The sequence below is a fragment of the Acinonyx jubatus genome, chromosome A3 (genome assembly GCF_027475565.1).
Source record: "Acinonyx jubatus isolate Ajub_Pintada_27869175 chromosome A3, VMU_Ajub_asm_v1.0, whole genome shotgun sequence".
NCBI classification, from domain to species: domain Eukaryota; kingdom Metazoa; phylum Chordata; class Mammalia; order Carnivora; family Felidae; genus Acinonyx; species Acinonyx jubatus.
This window is the reverse complement of record NC_069388.1, coordinates 102,481,904-102,494,993: the sequence shown is the minus strand read 5'-3', so window position 1 is coordinate 102,494,993 and position 13,090 is coordinate 102,481,904. Positions and strand designations below refer to the sequence as shown.

General features: G+C 41.9%; 3 protein-coding genes and 1 non-coding gene across 11 annotated transcripts in view; 2 read left to right on the top strand and 2 right to left on the bottom strand.

The window, feature by feature from the left end:
- NPHP1 (nephrocystin 1) overlaps positions 1 to 4,101 on the bottom strand; it is a 59,574-nt gene extending 55,473 nt beyond the window's left edge. Inside the window, exons 1-2 of one of the 5 annotated variants that reach the window (XM_027033705.2) lie at positions 3,825 to 4,101; positions 854 to 927 (exon numbers count right to left, since the gene is read on the bottom strand). In XM_027033705.2, the coding sequence (XP_026889506.1) occupies positions 854 to 927; positions 3,825 to 3,893 (143 nt within the window). In that variant the 5' untranslated portion in view covers positions 3,894 to 4,101. The remainder of the gene's footprint in view (positions 1 to 853; positions 928 to 3,824) is intronic. The other 4 variants (XM_027033704.2, XM_027033702.2, XM_027033700.2 and 1 more) reach the window with 4 other exon arrangements.
- Positions 4,102 to 6,355: 2,254 nt separating this feature from the next.
- LOC113592548 (U6 spliceosomal RNA) lies at positions 6,356 to 6,459 on the top strand. The gene has a single exon (XR_003412455.1). It is a non-coding gene; the product is annotated as a U6 spliceosomal RNA (small nuclear RNA).
- A 3,211-nt stretch (positions 6,460 to 9,670) lies between these two features.
- MTLN (mitoregulin) lies at positions 9,671 to 10,699 on the bottom strand. 3 transcript variants are annotated; one of them, XM_027077741.2, is made up of 2 exons: positions 10,354 to 10,699; positions 9,671 to 9,771 (listed from the first exon to the last, which is right to left on the bottom strand). In XM_027077741.2, exon 1 carries the CDS (start codon positions 10,658 to 10,660, stop codon positions 10,490 to 10,492), a length of 171 nt encoding a protein of 56 aa, XP_026933542.2. In that variant the 5' UTR covers positions 10,661 to 10,699; the 3' UTR covers positions 9,671 to 9,771; positions 10,354 to 10,489. The 3 variants fall into 3 exon arrangements, with proteins under 3 accessions (XP_026933542.2, XP_053056935.1, XP_053056936.1); XM_053200960.1 differs by having other exon boundaries at positions 10,370 to 10,699; XM_053200961.1 differs by having other exon boundaries at positions 9,671 to 9,768; positions 10,370 to 10,699.
- Positions 10,700 to 11,865: 1,166 nt separating this feature from the next.
- LOC106976001 (two pore calcium channel protein 1-like) overlaps positions 11,866 to 13,090 on the top strand; it is a 59,392-nt gene continuing 58,167 nt past the window's right edge. For both annotated transcript variants that reach the window (XM_053200938.1, XM_053200937.1), the window contains exon 1: positions 11,866 to 12,077. The gene's annotated coding sequence lies outside the window, so the exon portion shown is untranslated. The remainder of the gene's footprint in view (positions 12,078 to 13,090) is intronic.

Below are 13,090 nucleotides of genomic sequence, written 5' to 3'. Positions count from 1 at the left end.
TAAAAGAAAAAGTCAGAATAAAACAAAAAACACCCAAGAGAACAGTTTTCCCATGTCAAGGGAGTTAAGGTCCCTATCCTAAGCAAGGTGGGATTCCTTAATAGAATTTTCTGACCAGGTCCGAGGAGGCTACAGGAGGCCAAGGATCTACCATAATTCTGCCTCAGTCACTATCTTGAATCTGAGCAGTTTTTATAGGTGCTGTCACAACCTTAATCCATTACTCAGATTTAGGTTAGTTTTTCTAGATCCAAGTTATACCATGATCTAATTCTTCATTTGGTTGCCTGCATCTCCACTGAGACTGCAGGGAATTTCTCTCTGACTTGAGTGAATTCTGCATTTCTCAGTGGTCTTCAAACATTTTTACGGCCTGCCCACTTTAATGTCTTACAGCAAAGTAATGTCAGACGTATTAACAAAACCCTGTGAACCAAACCCTGTGAACAAAACCCTGTGAACCCTCACCTATATTAATAAGTATCTCATGGTATGATTGTGAAAATTAATCAAGAGAAAGGTTTTAGAGTGTGGACCACACTGCTTGGTCCGTACAGAGTACAGAATAAATGTAAGTTGCTGCTTTTTAACAAGTGTAATTCTCTATTTAATCTTACCATTCCAATATCTACACCTGGGAGATACAGATACTTGCAAGAAATATTTTTAAATACGTTTTGGAAAATTTCATTAGTTATGACCCCAGTAATATTTCCCATTATTATTTTGACTTTTGAGAAATTGTACAATAAAGGAGTGAAAGAACACGTCAAACAATTTCTATGCTATAAATCCTGCCCAGTGAAATGTAAGTGTGGTTTCTAGAAAGCTTATATAATTTAGTGGGTTTTACCTTTGGTAAATATCTCGCCTTTTACTGGCTTCTAGAGCTTCTTTCAATTGACTCTCAGAAAGCAAGCCATCAACCTACAATAAACAGAGACTGTTAGATTATATTGCTAAATACTGTATGACCTCAGGAAATAAAATTTTAATTCTTTGTTCCCAAGATTTCACAATGAACACTTTTAAACATATAATGAAGTTGAAAAAATTTCACAGTGACTCCCCATATACCCCTACCTAGATTCTACCATTAATATTTTACTATACCTTTTGAATCAATCCATCTGATTTTTTAATGTATTTGAAAGCAAATTGCAGTCATGAATACACTGCCTCATAAATGATGTACCACAGGTATCGCTAACTAGAGTTCAAGGTTTGGTATAAAACTTACATATAAAATCTTAAATATACATTTGCTGAGTTTTGGCAAATGCATACACTCAGGTAACTCTAACCCCTATCAATACACAGAAAATTACCATTACCCCAGAAAGTTCTCAGAAAGGATGTATTCTCTTGTGTCACCCTTTCACACGGCATGTTTTTGAGATACTGCCATACTGTATCATTAGTTTATTCCTTTGTTGCTCAATAGTATTGTATGAATGCCACAAGTTTGCTTATCCTCATTCTTCTACCTTACACCTTGACTTAGTATTTTCTTAACACCTTGTGTACCTTTGCCAATGTACCCACAAAAGAGGCACAGATTTCTCTCGGGTTCTTTTCTAAAGATGACGCGGGGAAGGCAACGTGGATGCAAGAAGAGAAATTCACTAGCTTCTTCTCTCCTCCTCCTATTTTGCATCTGAGTGTTAGTTACGAAATGCATAGCTGGTGACAGAGTCAGTGCTAACAGGCATGACCCAGATGGGCTCTTGATTACTTGTCCATGGACATCAAGTTGGAAATCTGTTCATGTTTTGCTTCAGGTGTCCTCTGTGGAGACAGATCTTCCCTATCAAAGAGTCCTTCCCAGACACTCAGGCTATCAGAAGACTCCTGAGCTAAGTCTTCTCTAGGGTTACTAATCTTTGTAATTGTTTTGTTTGGTCTTTGTTTTAGTAATAATTTTTTGTAATCTACTTCTGAAACTTTCCTGGTTCTCCCAAGACCTCACTAAATTAAAATCGGATATAGAAACATAGTAAGCATCTAGCCAGGGCTCAGTTTAGTCAAAGCCTCATCAAATTTTATTTCCACCAGAAGAGCATGTTGCTTTTATTGTACGACTGTAAGTCCAAAAGTCACTTATATCCATCAAATCTTTTGTCCTTTTTTAAATTTGTATTTTTTAAAGCTCATTTATTTATTTTGAGAGAGCGAGAGCAGGGGTGGGGCAGAGACAGAAGGAGAGAGAATCCCAAGCAGGCTTCGCACTGTCAGCGCAGAGCCCCACATGGGGCTTGATCTCACGAAGTGTGAGATCATGACCTGAGCCCAAAACCAAGAGTCAGATGGTTAACCAACTGAGCCACCCAGGCACCCCTCTTTTGTACTTTTTAAATGGGAGTCCACAACTGGACCAAATATGAGCACTCAGTAAATCTCTTATCTGTCAAAGATTAGAAAATAATTATATTCAGTAACAGATCAAATGAAAAAAAAGTAAAATTATCAAAGCAGAATAAGAATTTTAGAAAATAAATTAACAAACCATTAATTACTACTTACTTTTTTTTCTTCTTTTTTAAAGTTATGCACATTTGGTGTAAAAATTATGAAAATATCAAAAAGTATGAAGAGAAACAAAGGGGAGGGGCAGAAAGAGAGAGAGAATCCCAAGCAGGCTCTGCACTGTCAGCTCAGAGCCCTATGTGAGGCCTGAACACACAAACCATGAGATCATGACCTGAGCGGAAATCAAGAGTAGGACGCTTAACTGACTGAGCCACCCAGATGGCCCTTCTTCAATCTTTTTTCTGTATGTATTATACTTAAAATAATTTTACTGAAATACTGTATATTCAATTTTATATTTGATATTTTTTCTAACTTGACATTTTATCACAAATATTCTAACACACTAAAATCTTTTAACAAAATTTTAATCATACTATTTTATCCCATCATAAGTTATTTACCCATTCCCCTATTACTGATCATTTAAGTGATATCCAGTCTAAGGAACACCGTGATGGATACTTTTATACATCAATTTCTGTCCCAATCTTTTTATTATTATGTATGGCAAATCCCTGGAAATGTAATTTCCCAGCCTAGGAGCATGAATATTTGCCACATCTTGTCAAATTGCTTTCCAGAAATGTTGTACTTTATACTCTAGAGCAGTGTATATAAGTGCCTGTTTCATCACACCCTCCCCAGTACTGACTATTGTGATTTTTTAAAAATGTTTGTGATATTTTATTTACAGTTACGTTATTTTTTAAGTTAACTTTTCTCATGTTTATGGCTTCCCTGTATTTCTTCTTCAGTTCATGTCCTTCACTCATTTGTCGGAACCTAATATTTTCCTTACATATTAGGTGTATTCTTTAACATCTATTTCGTTTTGAGTTCATGTGACGCAAAAACGTCTTCCACTGGAAAAAGGCTCAAAGGTAAGGAGGCATGGAGAGTGGAGGAGAGCGATGGGCGCAGAGATAGTTGGAAATGGTTATTGTTAAGTTTAACTTTGGAAGCGAGGTTGGTTAAGGGAGTTACTATGTTGGAGAGTGGTTAAGGGAGTTATTAGGCTGAAGGCTGAGATGTGAGGGGCAGGGGTAAGGCGCTTAGTTGATGGTCAAGATTTTCGGGAGGTTCAGCTTCCGGGGGTTGGACTAGGAGCAAGAGGGGTTAGAATCGGGGTTTCGCTTCAGGATGTTGGGGTGGAGGAGGGAGCGCTACAACTCGGGAAAGTAAGTGGGTTGGGGTAGGCTGCCAGGATTAAGGTACACCCCAGATCTCGCCCGCCACTAGAACCCAGGCTGCCTCGTGATGCCCAGGCCCCCGGCTGGACAGCCAGACGCTACCTGTAGCTTCAGTTCCTGAGTGCGGCGCTGCAGGGCCTGCAGAGGATTACGCGGCCGCCTAGCCAGCATCTCCCTCGCCTCTGCTCCGGGCGCCCTCCCGGTCGCCAGGGAAACCACGGCGGCGGGTGGGCCGGTGACGCAATCACGGCGCGCCCGCCTCTCAGCCCTGGAACCCGCAGGTGAGTGGAGGAGGGAGGTGGAGGTCGTGCCCTGTCGCAGTAGCCGCCCCTCCGCGCCGCAGGTCCTGGACTCTCAGGTCAGGCCCAGTGCCCAGTAGTTCTCTTTTGCCGGCCAGTTCCACAGGACGTGGATGGAGGTGGGGGAGAATAAGCCACGGCGTCGGAAACTACATGTCCCACAATACCTCAGTGTTACCACGCCAATGCTGTTGGGGGTGTCGCTGTAACGGCATTTGTTCTCTCATAACCAGTTTTGCTGAACTAGTCTTAAGGTATAATTTAAGCGTCATAAACTCTTAAATTAACAGCAAGGGTAGCTTTCCTATGTGGCCTACACTCACATCAAAGGACAGGTTTTATATTCTTCGCCATTTGGGGCGTTGCTGGTTTCATTTCACTTTAGTGTTGCACGTTATCACGTTGTCCATCCTGAGTTCTGTGAGGATGGTGATTTTGTCTGTCCTACAGCAGGTACGCGAGCGAATATTATGATCTCCATTTTACTCCTCCTCTCAGAGAGATTGTAATAACATTTCCCCAGATGGTTCTGAATCCTTTAAGTCCAGTTCCCAAACTTTGCACTAACTACACCGAGTAAAACTGATGATATGAGCTCACTTTGCAAAGGATGAACTTCACTAATATAAATGAATGCTCTTCTGTACGACGAACAAGTTGATTCCACAGGTCCAGCTACTATGCTACTTATTTGTGTACTTTTTTCTTCAAATATACCTAGAGAGAAATGACAAGTGCCCACCTCACTGAATTTTCACATTGAACCCACCTTCATGTAACATCACCCATATAAGGATGCAGAACATTACCAGAACCCTAGGTAGTTCTCCCTTCCTAATCCCTACCCACCTCCACTGCCTATGTCCAAAGTAAACACTATACTGACTTGTAACAAAAACTTGTTTTGCCTCTTTTGAACTGTCCAGTGTAATCATGCATTGCGTACTGGCATCCTGGTGGGCTTTTTTCACTCAACATGTTATTTGTGAGATGCATCTGTATCATCATGTGTAGTTGTAATTTGTTCAGTTCTTTTGCTCTCTGGTATTTTATTGTGTGATACTCCTAATATACTCATTCATTCCACTGTGGCTGGACATGTGGGTAGTTTACAGTTTAGGGCTATTATAAACAATGCTATTACATACATATATACATAGTACAAACAAGTATACAGTGCTGGGCCACAGGGCATGTTTTATGTTCAGCTTTAGTAGATACTGCCTATTTTCCCAAAGTTGTACTAATTTACTCCGTACCTATATGAGTTGTTGTTCTTCATATCTTGACAATAATTTGGTATGATCTGCTTTTTTTGTAGCTCATGTCTTTAGTTTGAGTTAACTTCTGCATTATGGCTCATGATACTTAAAAATTCACATAAATAGCCCAACGTAGTATCTTCATTAAAAAGATTTGTAACAGTTGGGAATGCAAGCTGGTGCAGCCACTCTGGAAAACAGTATGGAGGTTCCTCAAAAAACTAAAAATGGAACTACCCTATGACCCAGCTATTGCACTACTAGGCATTTATCCACGGGATACAGGTGTGCTGTTTTGCAGGGACACATTCACCCCCGTGTTTATAGCAGCACTATCGACAATAGCCAAAGTATGGAAAGATCCCAAATGTCCATCAATGGATGAATGGACAAAGGAGTTGTGGTATACACACACACACACACACACACACACACACACACACACACACACACAATGGAGTATTACTCAGCAATCAAAAAGAATGACATCTCGGGGTGCCTGGGTGGCTCAGTCGGTTGAGCATCCGACTTCGGCTCAGGTCATGATCTCACGGCTGGTGAGTTCGAGCCCCACGTCGGGCTCTGTGCTGACAGCTCAGATCCTGGAGCCTGCTTCGGATTCTGTGTCTCCCTCTCTCTTTGCCCCTAACCCACTCGCATTCTCTGTCTCTCTCAAAAATAAATAAACATTAAAAAAAAAAAAAGAATTAAATCTTGCCATTTGCAACTATGTGGATGGGACTGGTGGGTATCATGCTAAGTGAAATGAGTCAGTCAGAGAAAAAAATCATATGATTCACTCCTATGAGGACTTTAAGAGACAAAACAGATGAACATAAGGGAAGGGAAACAAAAATAATATAAAAACAGGGAGGGGGACAAAACAGAAGAGACTCATAAATATGGAGAACAAACAGAGGGTTACGGGAGGGGTTGTGGGAGGGGGGATGGGCTAAATGGGTAAGGGGCACTAAGGAATCTACTCTTGAAATCATTGTTGCACTATATGCTAACTAATTTGGATGTAAATTAAAAAAAATAAAAAATTAAATAAAAAAAAAGATTTGTAACAGTGCTCACGTGGGCAGCTCGTATACTAAAACTGAAACCGTAAGGAGATTAGTATGGCCTCTGTGCAAGGATGACAGGCAAATTCCTGAAGCGTTCTATATTTAAAAACATTTTTTTTAATGTTTATTTATTTTTGAGAGAGAGAGTGAGAGACTAAGCACAAGCAGGGGAGGGGCAGAGAGAGGGAAGCATAGAATCCAAAGCAGGCTCCAGGATCTGAGCTGTCAGCACAGAGCCAGACGCAGGGCTCAAACCCGAGAAGTGTGAGATCATGACCTGAGCCAAAGTTAGACGCTTAACCAACTGAGCCACCCAGGTGCCCCCTGAAGCGTTCTGTGTGAAAACAAACAAACAAAAAAACAGGTTTATAACAACAAATGAGAAAGGAGTGCTATTGTAAGAGGTAAGCAAAATCCATCATTTATGAAATCCTTATTTAAATATGCATGTATAAATTAGAAAAAAAATATTGTAGATCAGATCTATAAGGATTTCCATATTTTAAATGGAAAAGTTGCAGTCATGAATATGGTATAATTCTATGTTGGTAAAAATAAACAAATAAACCCCCTACATGTGTGCATATGTATGAGCGATGAGGAAGGATGCAAAAAAGCTGATTACTCTTGTTCATCTCAAGTGGAAAGATGACTGATTTTATCCATTTTGTACTATATTCAGAGTTATAACCATTTATTCCTTTAAGTCCTGGATCAGCATCATCAACATCATCTAGGAGCTTGTTAGAAATGCATATTCTCAAAAAAGAAAAAAATGCATGTTCTCGGGCCCCATCACAGACCTACAGAATCAGAACCTATGTTTTAATAATACCTCAGTGTTTCATGTGCGCTTTCAAGGTTGAGAAATACTATGTCAATAGTATTTAGTGTGCTATAAGGGATGAGAGTACTCAGCTGCCTTCTTTTTCCTTAATTTACATTTCTTTTGATTTGTGATGCTCAGCATAGTCTTTGCTTCTCTCTTGCCATTATGAAAATCAAGGTAACCTAAAACAAGAAAGGTTGGTAGGAAGGTTGCCAAAAGCAAAGCAAAGCATGATGGCTATTTCTCCTGAGAACAAGCTAGTTTGTAAAACTCATTATGATTTCCTTCCAACTCTGTTAAAATGAATGTTAACTTTGTATTGCTACCTTACAGGAGACACTGAAAACGTATTCAATGGCTTTTGAGAGGCTCATCATGTACAGTTAGCAGAACTAAGTAGTTAGGGACCTGCTAATGAGAGATTACAGCAGAGGACAGAGCAAATTGTCTATTTCAGGATCTTAAGACAATCCACCTCAAAGTGTCAAATATTTATGAGCACCTTGGTGCAAAGCACTGGTTAGACCTGTGGTACAAGATGTTTAAGGCACTGGCCTCAAAGAGCTTATGAGCTAGGGTGGTGGACTAGAATCATGAAGCTGTACCAACTACCAAAGATTGTCATGGAAGTGCCACCTGGCATGCAGAATTCCCTGCCAAGTGAACTGTACACATGGGATTTGAGTTCTCGAGGAAGATTACCAGTGAAAACACCCACTAGACACTTGAAAGGGTGAAGCTGGAAATAAAAGGATCAGGTAGGATAGAAATACCTTAGAGAGGGTTCTGCTTGGATGTGTCCATTAAGCCTGGGGACTGGCTTGGTAATCAAAGGGAAAGGATAGAGCAGAGGCCCAAGGATTGAAATTTCAGGAACTTGGAAAAGGAAGCAGTAGTAAAAGTTTGGAAACGTGGGTAATTTTATGTTATTAGGGAAGTATGGCAAGAATAATTTCCGGGGAGAAACTGGCATTATCAAATACTCTAGAGGTGAAAATTAAAAATTCATAAATGGCCATTCGATAACAATGGCTCTGGAGCATGCAGAGGGCAGACTCCAGGAGTTTTTTTTTAACGTTTATTTATTTTTGAGACAGAGAGAGACAGAGCGTGAATGGGGGAGGGGCAGAGAGAGAGGGAGACACAGAATCGGAAGCAGGCTCCAGGCTCTGAGCCATCAGCCCAGAGCCCGACGCGGGGCTCAAACTCATGGACCGCGAGATCGTGACCTGAGTTGAAGTCGGACGCTTAACCGACTGAGCCACCCAGGCGCCCCAAGACTCCAGGAGTTTAATGGGCAAAGCATTTAGGAAGTGATAGTGGGCCATTTTTTCTAATTAGCAAATGATGGGGCCAACCAAAGATTTTTTTTCCAAAGTCAAGATCTGTGCAGGTTTGTAAAAAGAATTTGGAAAGCAGGGAGAGACTGCAGATGCTAGAAATACACTGTGTCCTAGAGAACAAGGGGGCTGGGAGATGCAGAATCCAACGGAGGCCAAAGAGGAGTCAGCCTTGGAAGGGATGTGTGCATCTTCTCTTGTGAGAAAGGAAAAGCCAATGAGATAAAGCCTCCAAACCAGTGGTTTTGAACCACTGCTGGGCATCACAATCACTTGGCGAGCTTTAAAAATCCTAATGCTCAGACATACCCCAAACTACATAAATGGAAATCTGTGGCATGCTGATATTTTTAAGGCTGTCTAGATGATTATATTGTGCAGCCCTTTTGAAAACCACTGCCCTTCAACAGAGCTATTGAGAGGAAGAACAATGAGGGAATTCTAGCTTAATGGCCTCTATCTTCTATGTGGTTGAGAAGCAAACTGCAGGCCAGATGGGATAAGCTCTAAGAACCAACATTTTAGTCTTTGTGTTCACAGAAGGAAAATAAGAGTTGGAAGTAATAAAGCATGATGGCTCCAGTAAAATGGAACAAAAAAATAAAAAATAAAAGCTTTGTGTGGAAACTTGTTTGAATTTTCTTATGTTAATGTGCTGAGACACAAAATTAATCTTTGTAAGAATGAGCAAGGACAGTGTTATAGAAAACACCTCTTGCAAATTAAAAATAGACAAGGCCTTCGTCACTCTTGATTTTTGGATAACAGTTGGAATTTATCACTAAGCTCTAGTCAAGAGGGGTTTTCCTTTAATGTATATAGCATAGTAACACATAAATGAAGTGTTTACCAATAAAAATTGGAGTATGTTGTCGCTCTCATAAGTGCAAAAGTCTTACATACATCATCCTTAACTCGGTTATGTTTACACAGTCCCTTGCTTTACTGCACAAAGTTGGGCAAAAGGACTCCTAATGGTCCCTGGGCCAACTCTCCTTTGCAGTTGTACCAAGGAATTGCCATATATTCCTTAAAAAAGATTATCTGCTCAAAACACTAACAGATGAGTTTTGAGAATCCTGATCTTTTGATGCAGTGAACTGCTTGCCAGGCAAGATACTCCTTTTCCTTGTGATAAAAGATTCAAAGAGGTTTAAAATTTTTTTTTATTTTGAAAATAAAATTGACTCATAAAGTGCAAGGAGAAATTAGATCTGTCCAGTGTTCTGTATCCATCTTCGACAAACTGCTGGAAACAAGAGAAAAACAATTAGAAATATATAATCGTTAACTTAAAATTGTCTTGTGGAGTTAAACTATGAACTATGATATCTGATGTTACAGGTAAGAAAATTTGCATAGCTCTGATGAAAAAGCTACCACTAGATGCAAGGCTCCTAACTTCCAGGCCAGTGCTCTTTCCACTTTACCAGGCTGCTAAGAACCAAAGAATTCAGACTGGAGATTACAAAACATGAATGCAAAGATATACCAAGATCTACCAAGGATACTATCGAAAAGAATGACATGGGGGAAAGGAGGTGGCCGGAATACCCCCACGATCCGTTTTCTTTTTTCCTTTCCTTCTTTCCAGTATCTTACTTTCCAGAAGTGTAATGTCAAGGTGCAACGATACTGCACGTGGTAAGGCATGCCCACTAAAGGCACGCAGTGAACTGAACTACGACACCACAGTGTACGTTTTTTGGGGGAAAAGAAAACCTCCTCTCTCTGGTGTCTGTGGGAGAGAGTCACCTCCTGTAAGGTATCCACAGGCGCTCCTGCCCCACGATATCCGCCCGTCCCTGACATCTCCGCTTAGTCTCCGTACCGTCAGTACCGCTCACCGACTCCATCAAGAGCAAGGCGCTGCACAGTGTGTACGGAGACCGTAGGTCACGTGTCGGAGCCCCGCCGGAGGCCCCGCCAGCGCAAGGCGAGGTGGGCGCGCGGGCGCGCGCGGGGTCTCAGGCCAAGTCCAGCTTCTTCTGAGTCACCGCCAGCTTGTCCTGCAGCCTCCGCTTCCTCCAGTCCAGGTAGCGCCTCCGCAGCCGGTTCGCCTGCCAGCCCACGAGCACTCCAGACGCGAAGGCCACCAGCACAGACAGCTGAAGCGTCCGCTCGGACACGTTCGCCATGGCAGCCGGCGGCGTGCAGCCTGACCTACGGCGCGGCGGCGGGGTCAAACGGGCGGAGCGCAGGGTGGTGCGTGCGCAGCGCGCCCTGCGGCGCCTTCGCTCAAAACTCACGACTTCTGGCTCGCCTTCTCTAGTTTGGCCGGCCTGTGGGTGTCCCCTCCTTACCTCCTCGGGCCTTCTACGGTAGTTATTGTTTGGCGTTAGTCAGATAAGTCAGATATTGTCTTGCCTTATTAGCTAACTTTGATGGTGTGTCTTTCCAAACTTATTGTAAGCCCAACACCTCTTTGTATTTTCTCTAGGTGGGGGAATGCGAGCCGCATACGTAACACTCAATTAACTGGTAACGCATTAAAAAAGAAAAAGAGATGAAAATTATTTTAATAATATGATTTGTTTAGCCCAATATATACAGGATGTTATCATTTCAACCTGTAATCAACATAAAAATTATTAATGAGATATTTTTTGTACTCAGTCTTTGAAATTTGATGTAGATGTTGTAATTAACAGCGCATCTCAATTTGAACGCTAAAGTTTCAGGGGAAATACTTGGTCAGTATCCAGATTTCATAAAAGTTAGTTGAAAAAGATATATATACTCAGGTTGTTCCAAAGACACATAAAAATTTCTCCAATAACTGAGTTGAGTATCAGTTTTTAAATTTAATTAAAAATTTAAAAAAACTGTTTATTTATTTTTGAAAGACAGTGAGCACAAGCTGCGGAAGGATAGAGGGAGAGAGGGAGACACAGAATCTGAAGCAGGCTCCAGGCTCTGAGCTTTTAGCACAGAGCCCATAGTGGAGCTCAAACCCATAAACTATGAGATCATGACCTGAGCCGAAGCCGGATGCTTAACTGACTGAACCACCCAGAGGCCCCTAAATTCATTAAATTTTTAAAGAAGTTCAAAGTTGACTTCTTCTGTCACACTAGTCACATGTGTATTGGACAGCGAGTTCTAGAGGGCCCTGCTATGCCAGAACTAGTAGTGGGTCAGAATTGCTGGCATGGTGAAAAAATTCTAATGATAGAAGTCGTTCTGGTGGACAGACCCTAAGGTGACCCCCAAAGCCTTTGTGTAATTTCTTCTCAAGTGTGGCACCTGTGACTTGCTTCTACCTAACAGAATAAAGCAAAGGTGCTGGGATGTCACTCCTGGGATTCCTTTATGGTGTATAACACTTCTTTTTAACAGACCGATGACTCTCCTTACCAGTTTGATGATGAATGTGAACATGTTGAAGAAGCTCATATAGCAAAGGACTGCAGGTGGCCTCTAGGAACATCAGGATCCCCCCAGCCCCTAGCTGGCAAAAAGATGGAGCCTTCAGTTGTACAGCCCAAGGAAATTAACCGCCCTGTCAACCTGAATAAGCTTGGAAGCAGGATCTTCCCCGGTTCTACCCCCAAAGTAAGAACACACCCTGGCTGACATCTTGATTGTAGACTTTTCGAGAACCCAACAGAGGACCCATGTGGCTGGGCTCCTAACCCATGGAAAGTTGATATTATAAATGTGTGTTGTTTTAAGTCGCTAGGTTTGGGGTAATTTGTTACACAGCAATAGAAAACTAACGCGGTCAGGAAAGGGAGACCAGCCTGTGGAGCCTGAACTCGTTAGATTGGGGCTGGACTGACTTCACGTCTCTATTGATAACCAGCAAGTGGACTTTCATACCTGAGGCAGAACACATCTTGGCAGAGAGATGTTAAAGACAGTGTTGGGTCCAATGTGAACTCACATCTGCCATGCTTAATGTTCATTTATTTGGCAAATATGTATGGAATGCTGCAGGAGGCATTGGGAATGTGGAAGTGGCTACAGCACGACTTCCCTCAGCTTAGTGCAGGGTGAAAGATGGGGAAAAAATTAAGACACATTATGATGAATTGGAATATTTAGTAAGTATGTAGCTGAGACTTAAAAAAAGAAAACCTTCAGAAAGACTCTTTCTCTTTATAGTCCATCCAATCTGTCAACCAGTTCTGTTGGTCATATTTTCAAAATATGACCAACGTATTTTGGTCATCTCCTACCTAAGTTACTGCAATAGCCCTCATCAGGTTTCTGTGCTTTTGTTGCTTTCCACCACATTCTATTTTCAGTGAAACAGCCAGAGCGAACCTTGGAGATCAGAAGTCGGATCATCTCACTCTTCTGCTCAAACCGTGCAGTGGCCAAAGCCCTGGCAGTGGTCCCCAGAGCTGTCTGCGTGATCAGTTCCTCCCCATCCCTTCCCCATCACCCGTGTGCTCATTGTTTCTTGTGCTCGCCCCGGCATACTCCTACCTAAGAATATTTGCATGGGCAGTCCCCCTGCCTGACACGCTCTTCTCCCAGATGCCTGCATAACTAACTTCCTCACCCCTTTTAGGTTCTTGTCAACTGCCACCTTCTCAACAAGGCCTACGTGACTATTTAAA

What these genes read in the sequence shown, in the direction of transcription:
- MTLN (XM_027077741.2), bottom strand. Translation starts at nt 10,660, where the DNA reads ATGGCGAACGTGTCCGAGCGGACGCTTCAGCTGTCTGTGCTGGTGGCC.